This window comes from Pararge aegeria, chromosome 6, assembly GCF_905163445.1.
Source record: "Pararge aegeria chromosome 6, ilParAegt1.1, whole genome shotgun sequence".
In the NCBI taxonomy this organism is placed as follows: Eukaryota; Metazoa; Arthropoda; class Insecta; order Lepidoptera; family Nymphalidae; genus Pararge; species Pararge aegeria.
In genome coordinates, this window is record NC_053185.1 from 18,930,323 (window position 1) to 18,955,591 (window position 25,269).

A 25,269-nucleotide genomic window follows, 5' to 3' on the forward strand; every position below is an offset into this window, starting at 1 on the left:
AATCGGCTCTGTTTCCAGGAGAATTCTATTGAGTTCCTTCTATTGACTGCTCCGCGATATTCTAGTGAGAATTTCTACCTAGGAGTTATGTTTATTCAATCGCGTGAAAGTTAATTACTATTAAGTATCAAAAGAGTAGATTCTGCGACTATACTGTTTCCAGTATTATCACTAGATGCCGCTCCTTCGATACCATTTAAATCGTAGTTTAAAATCGTAATCGAAAATTTTGACTTGGCAGCCAGGTTGGAAAAGCAGCGAGGTAATTTTCACAAATAATAAAGCCATCGAATTCCAATGTATTTTTATTTTCAACAAAGTAAAACATGCACATGCTAACAGTGCATGTGCATGCATTTTTTTGTAATTATAAATCAATTCAATTCTAAACATATGAGGATACATTGATTTTATTCAATAATTAAGTGGAACCTAGTAAGAAATTTGTTTTTTGTGTGATAGTTGAATTTCAAGTTAAAAAAAACCAACATAAATAATTTCACACAACACCATAAACAGAAAAATATACTGCAGCAGTACCTGAGCAATGGCATGTGGTATTTCAGACTGGGAATTTGCGATGGATATGTCGTGCCTTAAAAAGAAAGACAGGGCAACCTAAATAAGCTAACGTTGGGCATTTAGGGATCTAGTCGCTTTTACACCAATTGAGAACCAAGACAGTGCCTTTTCACGCCGCCCAGGTAGCCCAAGGATTACAGGGTCCCTGGCGTTCGAATAGCCCACCACAAAGGGTGTAGAGATGCAGCACCAATATGACCGTCCTGAAAGAAGTGTATTTCTTAAATGGATTTTTTCGTTGGACAAGTACACCTTGATTGATTAAAACTCTTGCGGCCCGATTCCGAAAGGCTTGTCAAGGCAAGGAAGGGAGCAAGCCAGAGGAACGACGGGTTTGGGGTGGCAACACATTGCCAAAGTTGCCCTGCGAAAAAAATAATTAAACAATTATTTCTTTAATGATTTTCAACTTAATTCATTAATTTGAAATGAAACTTAAGCTTAACATTATAATGTTATACTAACATATACAGCTAAAGAGTTTTCTTGTTTGTTTGTTTACATGAAGGATATGATCTATGGAACTTATGGTCCGATTTGAAAAATACTGCGATACTGCGTATGTCTATCTTTTAAAGTTGACTTATACGCTGACGAAGTCGCGAGGGACCGCTAGTAACATTAAGCGTCCAAGTAAAAAAAAACTCTTCAGCTTTATATATAATTGGCTTTATTTTTTATATTATATAACTGCAATCAGTCGCGAGACTATAATCAGATGTGCTGGGCTAGTTATTGGCAGTTACAGACGTGGGAGCCATCACTCGACCGTCCGTCAATTGCCGAGCACGTCAGATCGTTTTAGGCGTTTCATGCAACAAGCTAATATTGAGCTAGCAAGACTGTTTGGGCGTTTGGCTTCTTGTGTTTTTTGAAGAACATGCAGACTTCCTAAAATACCGTTGGCCGTTCGAGATACTGATGAATCGCGTCGTTGCGTCGTTTATATATTGGTACAAGATAATATTTTATTGTATTAATCTAAAGAGAAGCTAGGTTCATTTTTGTCCTGGAAATCCACAATTAAGTGGATGAAATGTGATTTGTAAGATAGATATGTTCCAAATAGAGTGATTAAAAAATTATAAGATTACAATCTTCCTTTTCTTCTTTCTCCGTACTTGGTTGGTGGGAACCCATTATACAATCTGAGCGACTATAAAATCCCAAGTGATAAATATTATAGTGCTCAAAAAAAGCATAGTCTTGCTGTCTCTGTTCTACTACTAATACCTAAAGTTAGGAAAAGTTAGATTAGAATACAAAATAATATTTATGGGCAATTAGGCTTTAGTTGTCCCAATACATTATGTTTGTATTAAACATAAGCTTATACAAAAGCCCTATTATAGTATTATGGACTATGTCAATGATAAAAATGTTTGGGTGTAAATTATTGCTCTAAGCAGGTTGCTTCTTTAATAGTTTTAAATGACAATGTCAGGTGGTAATAACAAAAAAAAAATAACAGCTAAGTTTGCTGTGGGCTTCTTTGTAGACCGGGGCACGTTTGGAACCCTCATAGCTTTAGTTTTAAGTTGACGAATTTAGTTATCGCCATCAACTCACTTCTATGTCATATTTTACATGTAATAATGTACGCATCAAAAGTGCCATCTATGTGCCTATTTGAATAAAGAAATGTTTGACTTGACTTGACATTAAGTAAGCCTGATTCAGTATTTATGATTCAGATCTTTAAAATACAAACACATATTCACTTGTTTAAATACTACCCTTTGGGAAGTTGTAGCAGAGTTCTATGTACTGCTTCAAAATTTCTTGATAATAATTGCTAACGCTGTGTGGTCTACACATTTATACACACAAAACTTACAAGGCTATTTCCTCACCAGCATAATTTCCCATGTTTAAGCTGTGCTTTTCTATGTGCATTTGCAATTTTATGCAATTTCAAGCATAAAGCTTTTCTTCAGTGTGGGTTCTGTCATGTGCAATACTAAATTCCTAACTCCATCAGCATTGAACGGGTGGACAAGGCTTTGTCTCTAAAGCTACTGAATTTCACTAGCAACTGAAGACATTGTGTACAAAGTGCATTATTAAGCTTTCCCTGATCACACAACTGAAACAATAAGGATGAAATTATATACTAAAATATTTTATTACTGCATAATAGATGGCTGCATGATACTCAAAATTAATTGGGCAATCCCATATACATAGTTCTGCTATCTATATAACAATACAAATGAACTTTACGGCCAATAGTTGAAATTTTTAAATACTACGATGACGGTTCTCAGAAGTAGAAGAATAAACACTTAAAGGCATGGTACAAAATGATTACAAGGACAGTGAGAGAAAGCCACAAGTAAATTAAATGGGTAATACTTACAGATTGTCCCATTAATCTTTCATATGCTGCTTCTAATTTGTATTTACTCATTTCAAACAGCTTGCCATTTGTTTTAAGACACATCATGCAGACCTGCACAAAATATTCTTATTAGTACATATTTAGTTTCCTTAAAATACAGTGAAGAACAAAAGATAAATAAGTGTAACATCTTTTCAACATAATTTCTCCGCTAGGAAGAAAAAAAATGTAGGTTCTCTCTGTCTTTTCACTACATTCAATTTGGCAGAGATATTTTGTAAACACATTACAAGCTTCCTATTTATTTATTCAACCTTTAATTAGTTATTTAATTAGATATTTTTTATGTATGAGTATAAACTGACACATAATCAATAAGATATTTTAAGCAATTTACCACTTCACAAACTTTGTTACATACATTTAATTATAAGTACATAAACTTATAACTATCACACTTTAATAAGTTTATAGATAGTTATTAAGGTATTATTCATTTAATTAACTTCCAAGTCTTCCTTGGAGTAATCCTTTATCAACTATCAAAAATAATAGTATTGAAGGAGTTTTTAGGTTTATTTATTTCACTACAAGTTAGCCCTTGGTGATTAGATTACTGCAAATTAGTTTATATACATATTCAAGAATTCCTTGCTTAGGATTTTAAGATACATAAAACAAACTTTATAGTATAGTTACCTGCACTGTTGAAGGAATAGCACCAGAACGAATTTCCTTTAAACCACTTTCTGTTTCATCAATATCATCATAAAGAAAATGCATTGAGCATACCACAGCAGAGTCTGGTAAGGGAGAAACTTGTATGCCAAGAGCTTTGAGCCACGCATTACGGAGATGCCCTTCGTTAGGAAATCTGGAAATCACAAGATAAAAGTTTTGTAACTTATAACTAAATAAACACAAAAGCGTTGTATTGTGTGGAGCTAAATTTTAGATAATATACAGAATAAAAAAGGTTTTATATATAAATTTGTCATTTTTAAGTTTAAAAAACCAGCATTTTACAAGTATGCATTTTGAATGAATTACAAAAATTTAAACACTCACTCATGAAACGTAATACCATCGGCTTCGGAGATAGTATCCGCAGTAGTTTCGCAGGTAGGCACACTACATTGCATTTTTAATTGTTATATTATTCGAGTTGTGGAAGAAAAATAAGTTCTGCAGTAGCTGACAGTTCTGCAGCAAAAAGTTTATAATCACTACGTTTTAACAACTCACAGTGCAGACCAGGATTTATTTAATGATTCCTGAAAATCAAGGAAATTGATTTACAAATTAATTATGTTTGCACTTTTTTATAAATATTTATTAAATGGTTTTTACTGCAGTCTATTAACATATCCTGTGCACGGTTCAATACACTATGGAGGGTAGAGGTCTACCCTCCATAAATACACATTATGGAGGGTAGAGGTAAGGAGAGTCATCTGTGTATACGAAAAAGTGATGTATTAAATTAGGATGGCGCCACATTTGCATCAGGGTAACTCTTAAAAGAAGCGCCAAATATAAATATTGTTAGAGTAGGCTTGAAAAATAAACAAGTAAGTATGGAGATACAAGGAAGTAAGGTTATATTTACCACAATATTTTGTACAACGTAAGTTGTTGAAATTCTCAATAATTAACTACTTTAGTCGATAATGACATTACATTTTTTAACTCGGCATACTACGATTGCTACATTCATACCATACCCTGCGCATCCACCAGCGCCATTGTGGAGGACTTTTGAACTGTTATTTAGCGCATACACTGGACACTTTTTCAACTTTTCTCCCATATAAGATGACTCTCCTTACCTCTACCTATGGAGGGTAGAGGTAAGGAGAGTCATCTGTGTATATGAAAAAGTGTCGTCAAAATGTATTAAATTAGGATGACGCCACATTTGCATCAGGGTAACTCTTCAAAGAAGCGCCAAATATAAATATTGTTAGAGTAGGCTTGAAAAATAAACAAGGAAGTATGGAGATACAAGGAAGTAAGGTTATATTTACCACAATATTTTGTACAACGTAAGTTGTTGAAATTCTCAATAATTAACTACTTTAGTCGGTAATGACATTAAATTTTTTAACTCGGCATACTTCAATTCATCAACGATTGCTACATTCATACCATACCCTGTGCATCCACCAGCGCCATTGTGGAGGATTTTTGAACTGTTATTTAGCGCAACAACTGGACACTTTTTCAACTTTTCTCCCATATAAGATGACTCTCCTTACCTCCACCCTCCATAATACACATTTATATTTTACACAGAGTACATATATTCCCCAGGCCGAGACTAGGCCCAGACTATAAAAGCCGAAGAGAATGTAATACTATGGTGAAAGTGCTATAGAAAAAGAAAGAATGGAAATTTAACAACAATAAATATTCGATAATTTTGAGTGTATTGAAATACCTTTTAAAGATTTGTTATACGATGTGATCCAAAGACAAACTAGATAAGTCCTCAATCTGTCGGAAAGCTGGATGTTTGTCACTCTCAAAACTTTGAAGTTTCGTCCATGTTCATTATAGAGGGTTTTGTCGATTGTTTCGTAAGATTTTAAAACTTTTTTTTTTATTAATTTAACGTGTACTGGTTCGTCAAGCAACTTATAATAAATATTGTGCTTATTTTATTATAATATAAAGAAGGAAAAATAGCCGGTAAATATTAATTCCTAATACTTTTATTCTTTTCAAGTTTATAATTATTTTTTTACACCATATATATTTACGGTAACTAAAAACTAAAATATTCTGAACACGTTTTTATATTTGCTGTGCTCGTAACCGTATTAAAAGAGATCTGTTTCTTAGTTAAAAAGATATATATAATTTAAATACATAATTCAGGTTAGGTATGTATTCTTATACTTGGTTCTTTTAATAGGTAAAAAAAAAGACTTATTTGTTAAGTAAAGCAGTAAGAACTAATGTAAAATATTTATTAAAAAAATGGAGCCTATGTAATAAACTAAGAATGTTACCTTCTTGCGTTTTTGATTTTGATGTCTTATGTAGTTCTTATTCATATAAACATTTACATTCGTCATTGCAATTTGCTCTTAATTCTCTTTTAAAAAATAAAAATATCTTAGTAAGATTGTCATTAGATGTTACCTTGCAAGTGTCTTGAAAAGGTTACATAGTACTAACTGTTATGAAAAGTATATTCTTTGCAAACTTTAAAAGTGTTATTTCCTGTACAGCCCAAGCTTAATATAATTGTCACAGGTTCTGGTATCACCAAATACAACTATAAATGAACTAGTAACCATTAAGAAAACCAAAATGCAGGTGAAAATGCATGCAGGATTAGAAGGATTATGTTAATAGCCCATTGGTTAGGACTTCTGCATCCCTATCAGGGGGTCAGAGCCTGATTCCCGGCCAAGCATCTAACTTTTTCAAGTTAGAGGTTCATGTAAAAACCTTGCTCATTGTAAGAGGACACCTCTGTGGTGGGCCGAATGGGTGGATGATAGTATAACATGTCTACCTTATGAGCCAACAAATATTACTTACATAGTTAAACAAAAAATTTTGCTTATACAATCAATTCATATCAACTTGGTTTACTTTTCCTTAATACAATTAAAATATCTTTTAATAAATGTGGGTCAAATTGCGCAACAATTAACATTTGCAAGAGCAGTAATTTTAATATTATTTGATACATAACTTTCTACTTCTATGTATATTAGAGAGATTGTCATATGACCTTCAGATAGTTAAGGTTAGTAGTAAACTTTCATTTGGTTTCCTGCGAATTCCTGCCCCCTTTCTTGCTCAGTGGTGTGCACTGCGATCTTATGAGTTGAGGTCCTTGTTTCAAACACCAGAAGCAGCATTTTTGGAATTTTTATAATTTTTTAATCTTCTCTCTCTCTCGTCTGGTTTAATAAATGTGGGTCAAATTGCGCAACAATTAACATTTGCAAGAGCAGTAATTTTAATATTATTTGATACATAACTTTCTACTTCTATGTATATTAGAGAGATTGTCATATGACCTTCAGATAGTTAAGGTTAGTAGTAAACTTTCATTTGGTTTCCTGCGAATTCCTGCCCCCTTTCTTGCTCAGTGGTGTGCACTGCGATCTTATGAGTTGAGGTCCTTGTTTCAAACACCAGAAGCAGCATTTTTGGAATTTTTATAATTTTTTAATCTTCTCTCTCTCTCGTCTGGTTTGATGGGGAGATTTAGAATTCTGGTACAATGTGGCATATAAACCAGTTAGAGGCTAGAGCTATGGTATTAAGGTTAGCCTGCTAGCATCTTAGACATTATTATTACTTATCACTGGATATGGTATTGGAATAAAAAAAACAAAATTAGGGTATAAAATTGGGCAGGCTAACTTTTATTGATTAAAGTTCTTCAAAGTCTGGTGTCCTTAGGGTTTTCTCCATGCCAAGAAATAGCTGAAAACTATCTGCATTCAATCCATGCCATGTATGGGAAAGAGTGTTTTGTCTGTTTGTTTACTACTTTCGGTTCAACCATTGCACCAATTTGAATGAAAAATGACATAGGTATGTATAGCTTGTATCCTGGTCATTATATACTTTTATCCTGAAAAACACCAAATGCAATCGCTGCGCGCGCGCATGAAATCGCTGATAACAGCTATTAATTTTCGACTTATTAATATGATTAGAATGTCATCACTAAAATTCAAGTGGCAGGCCTTAGTGTGCAGTCAAGCCAATGCCATTTGCAAGATAAGATCTTGTCTCATCTATGAATATGATGAAGCACTATTATTTGTAACGGTACTGAATGTTTATAGTCACGTAAATACCTTACTAGTCAGGAACGTGACGTCATAAAGTGGGTGTGTCGTGACGCACTGAATCGTGCGAGTCGTGGGCCAATTGAAGCCTATTTGTGCTAATAATAGTAGTGCTATGCCAGTGACAGTGAACCTTTGGCACAACTGTCGTTCATGCTACTCTCGAAGAAAAATCCCTCCATTACAGAGTTTCTTCTTTTCAACCTCTTATTTATTTGAATAAAACAAAGATTTACCAATGCAAATTCTATCAGTCAACATAATTTTAATAGGAAAAAACGCCCTATTTTTGAAAAAAACACCCTAAGCTTGGGATAACCTCATTGATCTATTGCTTAGCGTGTTATATATATATATACTGCGGTTCACGAACCCGTGGGATCGATTCGGGGTCTGGTGAATAATTAGGGTTTTGTTGTTGGTACACAAATCTCTAAACGTAACAAAATTAAAAGTTTCAAAAGTATAGATGACGTTAATTTCACTGTGTTCTACATGGAAAAGAATAGTATTATTTTTAGATCTTTCTGTTTAGTGTAAAACAGAATTGGCACCAGTATCAGCCCAACCCGTGTTTAAAGAGAGCATCTTAAAAAGTCGCAACGCGTCGGTGCTGTTTATTTTATTATTTGTTAGTGATAATGAAATAAACGTTCAGACGTAAAAATCGACTTCGTTTTTTAATTTATGATAATTTTTTTTGCAGTTTTCCATACTTATTTTTGTTTGTAAAGAACGAGGTATTTGGTAATTAGTTTTTTCCTTATAATATAAATAATATTAAAAGGCTCTAATAAAAAGGTTTGCCATCCCTGTACGAGGATGTGGTTGCGGTATTGGCGGGCCAAGCTCATTTATTTTTAAGAGGTTTGTTATGAAGTTGCCTTGAATTGCGTCGCTAAATAATTAATTCTGATTCCTTTTCCTTGAAGTTTAATTAAACGGCACGATCATTGCTATAGGTAAATATTAGTAGATTAGCAAAACGAAGTGTTCATACGGCAAAGTAAGCCAAGTCGGTACGTTTCTTCCATATTCTTAAAATGTTCTCGGATTTAGTTTGGTTGTGGGGGTTGGGCTAAAATCAGTTAGATATTGGATTTTACCGTAGAAATTCTCATTTCCAGCTCCGAAAATTCCTGCGTTGCTCCCGGTTATTATCACTAAAACGTGGTAAAAAACGTACGTAATTACGTTAAAGTACGCATTAGCGCAGAGTTGAAGGTGTAATCATATAATTCCTCTCTCTTATACAAGTTTATAGTCGGCGAAAGGGATAGCATGACATCGCCTTTTATAAATCTATTATTTAATGGCGTGCGTTGTAGATACATAAATAATTTTTGCTATTGACGATTTACAACTCAAGGTTATGATTTTTAAATCAATATCATTTCATGGAAGCGGCGATAGCATAATGGCTTCGGCTTTCCTTTCGTGGAGACCGAGTTCGAGCCCTAGCACGTACCACTAAATTTTCGGAGTTATGTGCGTTTCTTAATTTAAGCAATTTAAATATCACTTGCTTTAAACGGTGAAGGAAAAAATCGTGATAAAAACCTGCATGCCTTAGTTCTCCATAAAGTTCTAGGGCGTGTAAAGTCTATAAACCTATAGACTATAGACTACGGCCTAAGCCCTTCTCATTCTTAAACAAGACGCGGAAAATCCTAGTTTGGGGTCCAGGGTAATATAAGAAAAAGTTGTACTTTAATTAAATAAAAACTATTATTATCGAAATTGACTCTCACGCCCGTGTATAGGATATATATAGGCAAAACAACATTAATATAGATACATATAGAGTAATACACATAGATATACTGTACATGAATACATATTTGGCGGGCGGATTACCGGGCGGAGGATTACACCCAGGCAGGGAGGACCAGAAGGCCGGCATGGTGATTACGTATCTCGCAATCTTGCAATCTCTGCTGTCAAACGTCACTTTTGTTTATTTACGGTATGGAAAAGTGACGTTTGTTTATTTGTTGTATGGAAAAGTGCTGTCAAACAGCAGTGATTGCAAGATTTACGCCTGTCTCAAGAGATTTAATTTTTTTTTTAATAAGAATTTAAAAAAGACATAAAAACACTTAAAAATGTATAAGAAGAAACATCCACCCTCCGCTTGCGGGGCTTTTGAATGCCCAAGCAACCGGCGGTGAGGGCTCCAGAGTGAGGAATTTCCTCACAATACGCGCCGTTTCAAGGAATACTCCGTTCTGTATCAGACTCTTGATCCAACAACCAAGCGAAAGCTTCTTAGATGTTGGTCGAAGCTTTTCGCGAGAACATCATTGACTGAAGGGACGATCGGAACAATAACGGTCGACTCAACATTCCACATGGCGGTAATCTCGTGAGCGTGGTCCAAGTTTTCTTTTTAGTCGTTACAGTCTTGACAGACTGGTCGTGGTCGTCATCTGGGTGTTGTGGCTCGCTTGACAATCCTTCGCCACTCTTTTCTAACGGTTGCTTTTCTTGCGCATTCATGTAGAGGAGCCTCGATTGTGACCTTCACTTTGTCCGTCCATCTCATCGGTGATTTACCGCGTGCTCTGGTACCTTCTACTTTCCCTTGAACCACAAGACGCTAAATGGACACGTTATTACGCCTGGACACGTGACCGAAGAAACTAAGAGTTCGCGCTTGAACTGCAGAAAATAGGCGCTGTTTGATGCTGAGTTCATCAAGAATTGATTCATTAGTACGGAACATGTTCCAGGTCACTCCCAACACTCTCCTCCAGCACCACATCTCAAGAGCATCTATTCTTTTCTTCTCAGTCTCCCTCAGGGTCCACGTCTCCGAAGCGTAGAAAAATATGGGGAATATCAGTGCTTTAACTAGCCGGATCTTTGGGGCTTTCGTTATATAACGATTCCTCCATATCCTTTGCAACTTGTCCATAGCCGATCTAAACATTGCCATACGTCGCTTGATCTCGTCAATGCAGCCACCATTATTGGAGGTCCAAGTATTTAGATACTTTTTCCTTTTCAGCTTTCACCAGATTATCGTCGTGTGAAATAGTAATGTCTTATTATGATTATTATAATTATTCTGAGAGGATACCCGGCAGTGGATCGGTTATGGGTTGATGATGGTGAATTTCTTGCAGATAAAAATGGAGGCGCTAAGCGATATCCTACTGCCGTACAAGGAGCCGGTGTCCCAAGTGACACGCTTCGTCACCATCGGGCAGATGTTCTCTGGCTCGTTCATCTGCTACGATATCTACAAGCAGGGCAGCACTAAGGGCGTTGGCATCATGCCATTCGTCGGCGGCCTTATTATGTGAGTTGCACACTTCATACATATAGATTAAAAAAAAAACCCCGACTAATTTTGTTATGGGCTCTTCTTAGACCAGGGCGTGTTTGGAACCCGCGTAGCTTTAGGTTAAAGTTTGCGAACGAAGTTATCACCGTCCCCTTACAATTATGTTAACATGTAAGTATGAACGCTACATAAGTGCCTGTGATTGGCCTAAGTACATAAATAAAGAAATAGAGGCACTGTAGCCTACGCCACGCCTACACGTTTACACACATTTTATACATGTGTTGTTGAACGTGTACTTGGCTTGAGGCACTACAGAGCCTCCGGATTTTGAATTTGAAAATTTGAATTTAATTTGAACATATGCTGTAGCTGCACAAGGAGCCGCAGGGTAATTACGTATCTCGCTACAGGTATGCGACAGGCGTAAATCTTGCAATCACTGCTGTCAAACGTCAATTTTCCATACAATAAATAAACAAAAGTGACGTTTGACAGCAGTGATTGTAATATTTACGCCTGTCGCATACCTGTGGCGAGATACGTAATCACCCTGCCGGTCTCCCAAGTGACACGCTTCGACACCATTCTCGGGTTCGTGCATATGCTACATTTTTTAAAATTATACACAGGTGTTTTTTTTTATCTTCGAATATCGATATATATCTTCTTTAATATATCCGATTCTCAGTATCTCTTATTCATCGTACTAATTTAAGTTTTCTACATTGTTATTATTATTTATTATTTTTTTAAATTTTTGGTTTCCACTATCAATCTGGTCCTCCCAACGTCTCGTGCTACGTACGCATGGCTTATTTCCTTCGATATTCCCAGTGGACATCAAGTTAGCCCTTGACTGCAATCTCACTTGGTGTTAAGTTACGATGCAGTCTAAGATAGTAGCGGGCTAACCTGTTAGGGAGTATAGTGTAGTCACAGTTGCGTGCATAGAGGATGGCGCGTATTGAAGAATTTTCTTCATTTTATATCATCTGCATACGCTGTGCATACCCTTAATGCACGCCACTGTGTAGTCATACCCCAAATAGGAATCTACGCGACATCGGATCACTAAATCGCTTAGCGGCACGGCCAAAGGACCAAACCAGACCAGAAAAAATTCAGAAATTCTAATTCATTTATTTCAAGTAGGCCTACTTTATAAGCACTTTTGAAACGTCAAGTATGTATGTTTGTAGTGACTCTACCACCGGTTCGGAAAGCAGATTCTACCGAGAAGAGCCGGCAAGAAACTTAGTAGTTGTTCTTTTCCAACATCAACATTTACAATCATTTTACTATCTTGCGGGAGATGAGAGCGAGGCTGGCTGCTTCCAATCTACCTTGTCATTGAGGAATTCATCAAATGTATAATAACCTCGCTGTACAAGATGCGTTTTTACACATTTTTTAAATGTATGCATTGGTAGGTCAAGTATTTTCTTAGGAATCATGTTGTAAAAGCGTATACTCAACCCCACAAAGGAGTTCTGCACCTTTCGCAGACGATATGCAGATTATTACTAATTTATGTCCGTTTCTGGTAAGTCGATTGTTAATTTCAGCTTTTTGTTTATAAGGACCAATATTTTGTCTCAAAAAGACTATATTATTATTATAGATATATTGCGAAGCTACTGTAAGAATACCTATTTGTTTAAATTTTTCACGTAGCGATTCGCGTGATCCAAGTTTATATATTGATCGTACGGCTCTTTTCTGTAGTATAAATATACTTTCAATATCTGCAGCTTTTCCCCACAGTAAGATCCCATAGGACATAATACTGTGAAAGTATGCGAAATAAACAAGCCTAGCTGTTTCAAAATCGGTAAGCTGTCTAATTTTCCTCATTGCATATGCAGCTGAGCTGAGTTTACTCGCTAGGCTTTCTATATGGGTACCCCACTGTAGCTTACAATCTAAGGTCACTCCTAGAAAAACAGTGCAGTTTTCTTTTTTAAGTGTTTCTCTATTTATTATGATGTTTTTATCAAATTTTTTTACGTTAGGCAAAACTAATTCCAAACACTTGATTTTTTTTGCATTTAAAAGTAAGTTATTAACAGTAAACTAGTCTGACACATGCGACAAGCACGGTTTACGTCGTCAAAATTATCTTTGTTTCTATCAGTCTTAAAAATGAGAGATGTATCATCTGCAAACAGTACAATGTCACAAGTGCCCCTGACATGGTGTGGTAGATCATTTATATACACCAGAAACAATAAGGGACCCAAAATTGAGCCTTGTGGGATACCCATTAAGATAGATGATCCCTTAGACTTTGTGTCTTTTACGCATACCCTTTGAATTCTATCACTTAGATAAGAGGCAATTAAATTGAGTGCAACGTTTTTGATGCCATAGTGGCTTAGTTTTAATAACAACGTTTTGTGTTCAACGCAATCGAATGCTTTGGACAGATCACAGAAAACACCAATGGCATTCTGCGAACGTTCCCAGGCATCGTAAATATGCTTTATAAGTGTTGCGCCTGCATCCGTTGTACTACAACCTTTAGTGAAGCCGTACTGCTCCGGATGAAGTAAGTTATTTACATTAAAATGATTTAAAAGTTGGTGAAGTATAATTTTTTCAAAAACCTTACTAAGAGTTGGCAAGATTGAAATAGGCCTGTAATTGTTAAGGTAATTTTTATGACCGGATTTAAAAAGGGGTATTAATTTACTACATTTCATTAGGTTCGGAAAAATACCCATGTCAACACATTCATTAAAAATTACGGCTAGATAAGGGGCAATAACGTCAATAATGTTAGAAATGACCATCACCGACATACCCCACAGACCACCGGATCAGAAATTATAAATTCCCAAATTGCCCCTGTCGGGAATCGAACCCGGGATTACCGATACGCGGTTGCCACTCCGGAACACGTCTGCCACAACGGCCATCGGTCCTACGACAGACATGACCCGTCCACTGCCACTTCAATTTGCTTATCCTTTGAGCTGTCTCCGTGACTTTGGTTCTCCTACGGATTTCGTCGTTGCGAATTTATCCCGAAGAGAGACTCCCAACATAGCTAGCTCGCTTCATAGCGCGGTAAAGGTACTTTTTTTTTACACCTACACCGCCGAGGGTAAATAATATGGCCTTTGTTATGAACGGCTTAACAGCTGCATTGATCTTGGCAAAATTTTGTATAGAGATAGCTAACTTAGATATTTCTTATCCCGGGAAAAATAGTTACCGCGATATTTTGAAAAATATGAAACAAACAAGCAAAGTCGCGGGCAACAGCTAGTTCATAATGTTAGTATGTATCGCATCGGTTGATTACAAATAATTGTCAAGGGATTTAAGAGGTAGTCATACAATACGTAATAGTATTTAACAGTATCAGTACTGTTGGGCGATTAACTTCACCAACACTGTTAATGTAAAAACTACTCTAACTGTGTGGCGATAGGTTGTAATTTACTCGTCTTCATAACTGCCTTTGCGTGTTTTAAGTATATGTAAAAAAAAAACTTGTGTGTACTTATGTACCTACACGCGTTAGAAGTACATAAATAGTAATACTTCTTTGGCGTAAAAAAATTAAAATCTTTCCAAAAAGTTTATTTTTCGCCTTATTTTACGTCAGTAGAAAAAACGTCACTAACAACGTATTTAAATCATTGAAAGTTTTATTATAACGCATTATCTAGTTATCTCATTATCGGACAACCAAGTTTCAACTTTCACTCAAAAATTGAGATTTCAGTAGGTACAATTAAATCAATTAAATCACCGGAATGAGCCCGCAGTGTACACTGTCAAACCTTTTTTTTTAAACTAAAAGGTTGACTATAGCTAACTTCAGGATGTCGGTTTTTCGGTGTGCGCGCGCGCCGTAAAAATTTACCCTCATTATTTTCCCCTAACGCAACTGGCCAAAATTATCCATGATCTTACTCTATGCAAATAAGATGTTACTCCGATGTTCAAGTATTTCCATACTCAAAAACAACTCCCCGATTGCGAGCGAGCGAATCTTGTAAGTATTAAGGCCGTATCTTTAGTTATAAATTGATGCGCATTGATAATGATAAAGTGATAATAAATTGATAAGTGGAACAGAAGACCGCGACACTAATAGGACGAAAGAATGGATGTATGGGATCTTGTATGGGGCAGAGCATAGAGCATAGTGTAGTATAAATATAGTTTCTATATCAGCTACATTTATACCTACTACAGAAAAGAGCTGTGCGACCGAGATATAACCTTGATCACACGATTACCTACTACAGTACCTACTTACAGTAGCTTCGCAATATATTTATTAGCTTTTCAAGGGAAACAAACAGTATTATTACACATAAAAGTAATGCCGTATTTTTGTATCACATAAACCAATGAAGTTTCCACTTGGTTGGTTGGTTATACATATAATACGATAACATCAACCACAATTGCTTAGGAATAAGGACCTAGCAAGCAATTATTATACAAAAAAAGAAAAAAATAATAATTTAATTAAAACAAAAATGAAAAACAAAAACTTTAAAGCTATATATAGTACTTATTTTGTCATAATAAATTTCCTAAAAGTGCCAATTTTAACATGAAAAATGTCCGTCTTACAATATTTGTTGTTAAAAGCATTGCACGCACGAGATAAAAAGTTATATTTATATAATGTTTATTAACCAAAACTACCAAAATTAGTATTTATAAAAAAAAGTCGATATACGAGTACAACGTGTAACAGAGTTATGAAATAATATTGTAGGAAGGAAGGAATCACCCTGTAAAAATGTACAGCACACACAGCACATGCAGCACATTTATTTTTCCACACAAACGAATTGAAAACATTCTTAGTGTTTATTTGACAACCCTATTAAAGATAAAAGGCCGAAACGCGCATAGTACGCAACGCGTACCTAATAATGTGACAGGAGTCACATGATATTAATTTTGGTGATTTAAAAATAACAAAATTCATATGTTTGAAGTAGGCCTAATTAATAAGCACTTTTGTTACGTCATGAAAGTCTGTTTGTTGTAACTCTACCACCGGTACGGAAGGCAAATGCTACCGAGAAGAGCCGGCAAGAAACTCAGCAGGTCAGCTTTTTCCAACATCATTTTACGTCATTTTATGAATTTTCACATAGACACCTAACTCTTCAAATTCAAAATTTCTTTTTTCATGTAGGCCTATCACAGGCGAAGTATAAAGCGTACATACATATATGTTTACATAATTGTAAGTGGATGGTGATAACTTCGTTCGCCAACTTAAACCTAAAGCTACGAGGGTTACAAACGCGCCCTGGTCTAAGAAGAGCCCACAACAAACTTAGCCGGGTAAATTTTTTTTTGTTATCACCATCTCACATTAAATTTATATTAAGCTATGAAGCTAGATCAATTCACACCCAAACTTTTTTATCGTTTAAGTAATCCTTAATGTTATAATAGTATTTTTCTGTAATTTTACGTTTACGTTTACGTTTTTTATACTTATTGAGAGACATCTCAAAGATTTCATTTGGTAATTTTTTATAAAATAATATACATATTTTATAACAAATTACCAAATTTGTTGAATGAATTTGTACAATTTTGTGTAGCCTAGTAAACTGCACAACCAGTTTATTTTTGCTTCTAATATTAATATTGTTACAGTTTTTTTTTTTTTTTTTGTTATATTTTTACATTTTTCCACAGGAGCATCCTAAACTTGAAGTTCGGTTTCATACTCCGAGACGATACGATGATCCAGGTCAACTTCATGGGTCTAGCGTTGAACATTATATATCTCATGATATACTACACGTACGCTAGGAATAAGGGCACGGTATGGATGCAGATGGGTCTTGGAGGTGCGTTCGCGGCCGCTTTGATTGGATACTCTGAAATGGAAGACCCTAAACTAGTGGAGTCCAGATTCGGGATGATCATAACAGTGTTTATGTTCTATTTGATTGCGTCGCCTCTTTTCGGCTTGGTGAGTGATATATTTTAAGGTTTTTTTTTTTAACAAATAAATAAATTTACTACGAAAATAAACACATCGCCCCAAAGTATTTATATGAATATTTTTATGAATATTTTTATGAATAATATACATAAACACTTATAATATTCATATAAACACCCAGACACTGAAGAACATTCATGTTCATCACACAAACATTTTCCAGTTGTGGGAATTCCTTAGACCCAAAAAGCAAGGTCGCTGCCCACTGCACCAATCGGCGGTCCAATGTTTCCTTTAGGATCGACTCACCATGGCTTGATCCTATATGAAACACTCACAAATCACTAGTTAGCATCTAAAGTAGATGTTAACTTTACATTGTAAAGTCAACATGTCCTTTAGATGCTACGATGTCGGAGCGAAACGTGTGTAGAAGGTACATTGCTAAGATCGGTTTGGTGTGCTGTATAAAAATTGAAGAAATTATAAATAACACCATACAGATTCTCCGAAATACGAGTAGGTATAGCAAATTAAGCTTAATTTTCATAATATATCATCCTGCTTCTATCCAATACTGTCATCATGCCTATTGGGCGAAGTTATGCGAAAACGTCTCAATCAACAATGACTCGATCCCTCGACATAATTTCCAGCGGGAAATCATCAGGAAACAGAGCACCGAGGGTATGCCCTTCCCCATGATCCTGTCCGGCACCGTGGTCACCTTCATGTGGTTCCTGTACGGCATCATACTGAAGAACAAGTTCCTCGTTGTAAGTATAATAACTTATTTCTTTTTTTATTCATTATTTAGTTCACCAACAGCTTTACATAAAAAAAAAATCAATTAAAACTAGCTTACACAGTATGAAGACAATGTTCAGCTACTTAGAGTTAAACAATATATTCAGGCCAACAAACAATTTGAAAAATGTAATATGAATGAATGAACGAATGAATACACTTTTATTGTACACCACAGAGAAAATTTACAGAGTGAATGAATGAATGAATACACTTTTATTGTACACCACAGAGAAAATTTACAGAGATACAAATACAACAGCACAATAAGGTAGAACGTACAATTTGGCGGCCTTATCGCTAAATAGCGATCTCTTCCAGGCAACCAAAGGTATACAAGAAAATGCTATACGAAATTAGTAGGTGGTAAAACAAACATTAGTGAAATACTAGGATTTTAAACTAAATTAACATAAAATAAACATAAAACATAGTACATATTAAACATAACATATTTAAGATATGTACAAAAATATAAAATATATTCCATACTTATATACAAACATATAAACATACCAATAGTACTGCTGTTTTTTACCATAAAAAGCTAATATTAATTATTAAATATATAATATTAAGAATAATTCATATTAGTTTGCAATGTAAGCTTACAAATTAAGTTTCTTACGACATAACATAACAGATATTTGAATTTCTTTGCATTAAAATTCGTTGCGTAGAGATAGAGATATGATTAAATTGAAATTATTAATTTTAAGTCCATAACGTAGATTTTATCACTTTTTATGTTTGAGAACAGCCTAATAAAACATTTTTTTTCTTTTTTACATTTGGCTTAGATTTTTTTCTATTGAAAAATGTATTGGGCTTCATAGTTGGAGATGTGTCTACTGGCAGTTCAATACCCCTAATCGGTTACAACGCGACATGTTAAGCTTTGACATACAAGTAAAATGCAATTTCAGTCCCAAAACGACGATCCTTGCTTTGCAAATAAAGAAAATCGACGACTTTATTTTTGTACATATAATAATTATTGTGACCTATTTTTTACTATTATCGTAGTAAGATTACTTAAGCTAAAGGTAATACCGTCAGATATAGAGACATTTTTATTATCATTAATATCAGAAAGATAGATAAAAAGAGATATAAGATAAAATCGGTCCACCATATATGTTCGGAATCGCTTATCTTAAAAGTATCTACAGAGAGATAATATTTAGATTTAATATCACCAATTGATAGAGTAGCTCGCGGATATGGGTATTAGTATAATACAACTTGTAAATGAAAACCGAAATAATACTTCCCAGGCTTTAGAGGTACTATATTTACTGTCTGTGAGACTTATCAGCGAAACCGAAAACCTAATAGTTTGAAAGTAAACTACTGCCATCGTTTTTACTGAAATAAATCAGATACAGCCCTAACATCATATGCAAAATTAAAATCATATGACTCCTGTCACTTTATTAGGTACGCGTCGCGTAGCGTAGGTATTGTGCGCGTGTTGGTCTTTTATCTTCAATAGGGTTGTCACAAGTAAACACTTGAAAATTTTTGAATTCGTTTGTATGGAAAAATAAATATATTTCTTTCAATTTAATATATTTACACGGCGATTCCTTATGAAATATACTTATGCAAACTTAAAATTTATTTCGTAATTCGGGTACGAGTTTGATACATATATATCCCTACTAATATTATAAATGTGAATGTAAGTTTGTTTGTTACGCTTTCACGCGAAAACTACTGAACCGATCTTCATGAAACTTTTTATCCATATTCTTGGAGGTATTAGAAATAATATAGTATACATTTCATTGCAAAAAAAAAATACGTAAGAATTTTTTTTTTTGTGAAAATTTCTCAAAATGTCATTTATGACTATAGGTGTAGACTATGTAGCAGTACGCTGCCTCCCAAAATTACGCGGGCGAAGCCGCAGGGCACATCTTGTACTACATACATATATATTACATATACATAGATACTGTGGAGTATCACTTTCTTAATGTTTATTATCTTTTTCAGCTACAAAACGTGGTAGTGTTCTCGCTATGTGCGTTCCAGCTCGCACTATTCGCGATATACCCCTCCAAGCCTAAAGAGGCGAAGAAGGAAAAGATTAAAGCCAAGAAGACTAAATAAGTAACAGCATAGGTTTATACCGACGATGTTATAGGCTAAAAGAAGCTATCGAGAAGACGTTTTCGCAAATCAAACTCTGTATCGACAAATTGCAGAAAAACAAATCTACGTCTTTTAGCTTAAAACATCATTGACATTTTACACAGTTCCTTATATATTTATATTTTATTATATTGATATATGCCCGAGGTTATTAAATTATCAATCTAATCCGAAATCTTTAGATCGTTTGAATTTAGTTTTGCTATCCGTTTGTACAGGAGAGAGAGTAGGTAAACGATGTCACTATCATCATCATATCAACGGATTACCGGCCCATTACAGGGCACGGGTCTCCATAATGAAAAAAGAGTTAAGGCTGTAGTCCACCAAGCTGGCCCAGTCCGGATTGGCGGACTTCACTCACCTTCGAGAACATTGTGGAGAACTCTCAGGCATGAAGGTTTCCTTACGAAGTTTTCCTTCAACATTGAATCAAGTGATATTTTAATTACTTAAACGAAATGCTATAATATTAAATCTGTCATCTAGAGATTTTGTATTGGATTGATTATTTATTAATTTCGGAAGTTAGTGACCTCACTGATATTTGTGTTCGAAAAATATGCGACAGACCACTTATGGTGTCTTTCCCCCAGATTGCCAAGCGCCTTTCTACCTATTCGGAAGCGCGAACTACTCAACTAATTACAATTTGTATCGAATCGGTAAGGCGCCCTCTAGTTACAATACTGTTTTCCAGTATTCTAACTAGATTAATTTTGATTTATCTTCAGTAATTTTCGACATTGATCTACATACAATTTTAATACCAGACTTGGTCAGTCATTTCAACTTATATCGTACTGCAAATATCTGAGGTTACACAAAAGTTATTTTATAGCAAAAATATATTTGCAGTGGAATATAATTCCAGTATTTTTGAATACATATTTTATGCTATTTTTGATAGGTTAAGTTCTAGGCGAGGAAAACTTGGATCGAACATTGACTGTTCCTAGTCGTCGGAACAAAAATAATGACAAGTCTGATTGCTCCTTGCCAAAAGCTTTGTTTAATTATATTTTCCTGAATGTATCAACCGTAAACAAATAAAAAAACTTTTTCAAAATTAAATAGAAAGAAAACTACCTCACTCCATTTCGTAGAGTTGGTACAAATTGGTTCGGCTAACGCCTCTCGCAATGCTATAAGTGAGGATTCATAGTATGTTTTGTATCTTCTGTTAAAAGAGTGTTACGTCCAAAGCAAGTGGGGGTTTACCAACGCTGCGTGTGACGTCGCGAGGTGAGACCAACCAACAACCACGTGTTGTTCATGAATTTCATGGAAAAAAAGATATTTGGACTTAAAGACACTTTTCACACAACGTTTTGTTATAATATTGGTTACTATATTTTGATCATGTTGCATTTTTTATATAGCCAATTATATTTCATGTTTATAATGTAATATAAAAATAATTTTATGTTCTATTTTAAATGACATGATTTAGCATTCCAACCTTATAATTATTAACTATGTATCTAGGCTCAAAAATAACTTTAATCACATTCAAATTCTATGATGGCTCAAATTGAGAACCGACGCACATTTATATGCTGATGGAGGCTCTTATCAAAGAAGTCTTTATTAATTACTAGGCTCAAATTAAAAAAAAAAGACAAAATTAATTTACCTTTTTCAAGTAGACCTAATTAATATATGCACTTTTGATACGACAAGTCAGTCTACCTACAGTTCGGAAGCAGATTCCACCGAGAAGAGCCGGCAAGAAACTCAGCAGAAGTTCTAGTATTCTTTGGTGAGGCTCGATAGAGACCTGAAATATGAATATTGTTCCTCCGCCACTGTCTTTTTGGGGAAAATAGCATTTTAAGTTACCAATGGAATTGTGATATATTATTATCGGTGTGATGACATATGATGAATTGTAAACAATTTTATTAACTTATAATACAGTAATATTTGTATTTATTTAGTTTTATTGCATTTAACACCCCGTATACCAATCTCGTACTAACTCTTGAGTATTTTTAAGAGAATAGTCTATTGCACAATGCTTTTGCTGTCGCTTTAGCAAACATCTTTGTTGAAAAAGAATATTTAAGTGTTGTTAAATATTCTTCCAAACTTCAATTTTCTATTTTATTTCAATCGTTTTGTAACTTTGGAGCTGAACCGTTGTAGGTATATCTATGAAGACTAAATAAACTTGTCTAAAAACAGTGCTAATGTTTTATATCAAGGAACACGCAAAAACAATTGCACGATTTTTCCCATTTCAAAATGGCCCCAGCCGCCATATTGATTTATTTACTACTTGAGATAATGTAAAGCTGCTTTTGCGGTAGCTATCCCTGGTCTTCATGATCAGTTTACCTGACCAAACGGTAGGTACACCGTTCCAAAGAAAACAAAATTTAAATCGGTTAATAAATGATAAAGCTCTGAGGTAACAAACCTATATACATACATAAACCCGAATTGAGAACCTCCTTCCTTTTCGAAGTCGGTTTAAAAAGGCAAAATTAATTTTACGTAAGTACCTGGATACAGAATGGCAGAGCGTGATAAACAGTACACTAACTAGTAAATCCGTCCGCAGCCCGCAAAGTAGCGCGTACAACTTAGTGATTACCAACAAGCATTTGGATACATCGCGAACGCGTTTGTCTAACACCCTGGAAGACTCAAACAAAAAACAAAAATGCAAACAGCCATCCACACATTCGTGCTCGTTGTTTGGTGTTGTTTGCCAAGCGTATGGAGACACCTTTAGAAGTTAAGAGGGTATAAATAAACTAGCATAACAGAATACACTAATCCTAACATTACTTATAGCGTTTTTGTGAAGTGTAAAGGCTGTAAAACTAGACAGACTAGATATGCTACTGAATGTTGTTCAGAAATTCATGCGAAAATTTATCAGTTTCTTTTCTGTTACACCGACCATTGAAGAAGAATGAAACAGAGTTAGCTTACCGATGGATATGATTTAGCCCGGGTACACACTCAAGAACCGTTTTCATAGGAAAAAATAAAACTTCTATAATAGGTACTGACTACTGTATAGCAGCAAAACCAGTCTGGACTACATTGTGCAAATTTTGCACAAAATTGACTTCTACCGATAAGCTTATATCTGCCGCCAAGTAACGTTATTGCAATGCTGTATTGCGGTCTGAAGGCCATGGTTGCACCCAGGTTGAAGGACACAGGACGGCACGTTGCAGGACTTGTTCCTTGCATGACCTGCGAAGTTTTGCCCTTTTTATAGGTGATGGTTATTATATTATACTACTATAAAAAAAGGCTCCACTTTGACCTAGGTCTATAAAGGACCTATTTGCCCCACCCATTGCAACTTCGATTTTCTAAATCATTTGTGCCAATGAGTAATAAAACTCAGAATACCTTAAACAGAAACTGCGAGCACTCTACAATAGACTTTATCCACGTATTAAAATAGTATGAATTTCTTATTATGTAGGTACCTCATAACTATACTCATTATATATCAAAACCTATTTAATTCACCCCACCAACTCTTCTTCTTTTGATAATAACAAGTTGAACAGTTAATAAATGGTAAATAAAAGTCATTTATTAATTAATAATTAATTAATAATTATTTGTACAACAACACAAAATTACAATATTCTCTAAATAAGTTATCTACTATTAGTCAATAAGAATGCACTGTGTTCTTGCACATGATTTATTTACTTTGATGTTCTTATCTGAAACAAAATAACATACATTTTAGATAAAATACTACTTTATTTGATTACATGGTTTAACCCTGCAATTTGTTAATTATATTACCATATTTTTTTATGTAACCTAGCCAATTTGACACTCAGCCTGCCAGCAAATACCAAGATAACTGGTGTTCAGTAATGCACAAATTTTAAAACGAAAGACAGTTAAGAACCAATTAGCCCCATTTTCAAATCTGACCATTTTTTACTTTTTTAATTCTCGCATCAAGCTGTTCAAATGCAACCTGTGTTTGAGCAGCTTAACACATGGTTAAACAATAAATACTACATGTCATCATCATATCATACTGGCAACCACTGTTGGTCTATGTCCCAACTCTTTTGTGGGGAGTTCCAAAGTCCATGATTGGGCCAGTTGTTTTCAACAGCTTCCAGAAACTACGAATCATCTGATTCTGTCCACATTATTGGGGTTCCATCAATGCAGCACCTACCGTATCTCTATCTCTATCTTGTAATGAGGCCCGCTTCAGCAGATGCACTTCGACCCTCCAGGATCTTTTGTGCTCGCCCTGTCCTTGTATCCCCTCGCCCTAAATAGCTTCAAATATCCACTCTTAAGAGTTCGATTGAAGCTTTTAGGTTGGAGGCACAGTAATCCTCTGGTTGTGGATAGGCCACTCCCAAGAGGTCCAACCGCTTTCTAGTCAATCCATCGCATTCACAAAGCAAATGCTCCATGGACTCGACCCGCACCTACCGTAACTAGGACTACACCATTATAAGTGCAACTAACTTGGATCTATCGTCATTCGTAATTGTACATGCTATAGACTAGATCAAGGCAGTTAGTTTACTTTTTGTTACTCAAAGATATTTACCTGATATTGCAAACCACACACCTGCCCAAACTTATGCAGCATTTTTCTTTTTAGGGTTTAATTCATATTCACAGTTGGCATATGCTAAACCTATGCCCATGCCCATGCCTGCTATAATGGGCCATCTCCGCCGGCCCAGAAACAACACTGATGATACGGCACCTAGTAGAACACCACTGCCTGAAAACATTGATTATGTTCTGTGAATTTGATAAATTTATGCAGCTAATCAACACCCTTTCAACAAAGTAGTAGCCTCAAATGACCTAGTATTACAGTATCATGCCAAATCATCATCATCATTCAACATGAGAAGAGTTTAATAATATGGCATATGTGTAATATATGGCATGATACAATTTTACTGTATCATAATTCAAAATTGATTTATTTCAAGTAGGCCTAATATAACCACTTTTGAAACGTCAAGATTGTCTGTTTGTAGTGCCTCTACCACCAGTTCAGTAGGCCGATTCTACCAAGAAGAAGGCAGCAAGAAACTCAGCTGTTGCTCTTTTCCAGCATCAACTTTTTACATTTTAATATAATATTCTATCTTGTGAGTGGTGAAAGCAGAGCCAGATGCTTCCAAGAAACCTTGTCATACCATAGCTGAAAAACTGCAATACCCCTTCAGGTTAGTACACTACCATCTTTGACGGCATTGGAACTTAACATCAGGTGTGATATCACTTAAATACCTAATACAGACTTGATTAGTTTCTATACAATTTATTTAAATTTTTGAAATTCTATAAG

The 25,269-nt window shown here is 35.1% G+C and overlaps 2 protein-coding genes across 6 annotated transcripts; one reads left to right on the forward strand and one right to left on the reverse strand.

The window, feature by feature from the left end:
- Window positions 1–289: 289 nt before the first annotated feature.
- Window positions 290–6,088, reverse strand: LOC120624376. 5 transcript variants are annotated; one of them, XM_039890884.1, is made up of 6 exons: window positions 6,071–6,088; window positions 3,992–4,197; window positions 3,623–3,797; window positions 2,942–3,034; window positions 2,436–2,668; window positions 290–946 (listed from the first exon to the last, which is right to left on the reverse strand). In XM_039890884.1, the coding sequence occupies exons 2-5, from the start codon at window positions 4,063–4,065 to the stop codon at window positions 2,543–2,545; spliced, it is 468 nt and encodes a 155-aa protein (XP_039746818.1). In that variant the 5' UTR covers window positions 4,066–4,197; window positions 6,071–6,088; the 3' UTR covers window positions 290–946; window positions 2,436–2,542. The 5 variants fall into 5 exon arrangements, with proteins under 5 accessions (XP_039746818.1, XP_039746817.1, XP_039746819.1 ...); XM_039890883.1 differs by lacking the exon at window positions 6,071–6,088 and adding an exon at window positions 4,274–4,343; XM_039890885.1 differs by lacking the exon at window positions 6,071–6,088 and having other exon boundaries at window positions 290–785; window positions 3,992–4,331.
- LOC120624375 (sugar transporter SWEET1) lies at window positions 5,556–21,877 on the forward strand. Its single transcript, XM_039890880.1, has 5 exons — window positions 5,556–5,614; window positions 10,875–11,050; window positions 16,727–17,006; window positions 17,636–17,755; window positions 19,788–21,877. The coding sequence occupies exons 2-5, from the start codon at window positions 10,881–10,883 to the stop codon at window positions 19,902–19,904; spliced, it is 687 nt and encodes a 228-aa protein (XP_039746814.1). The 5' UTR covers window positions 5,556–5,614; window positions 10,875–10,880; the 3' UTR covers window positions 19,905–21,877.
- Window positions 21,878–25,269: the final 3,392 nt, after the last annotated feature.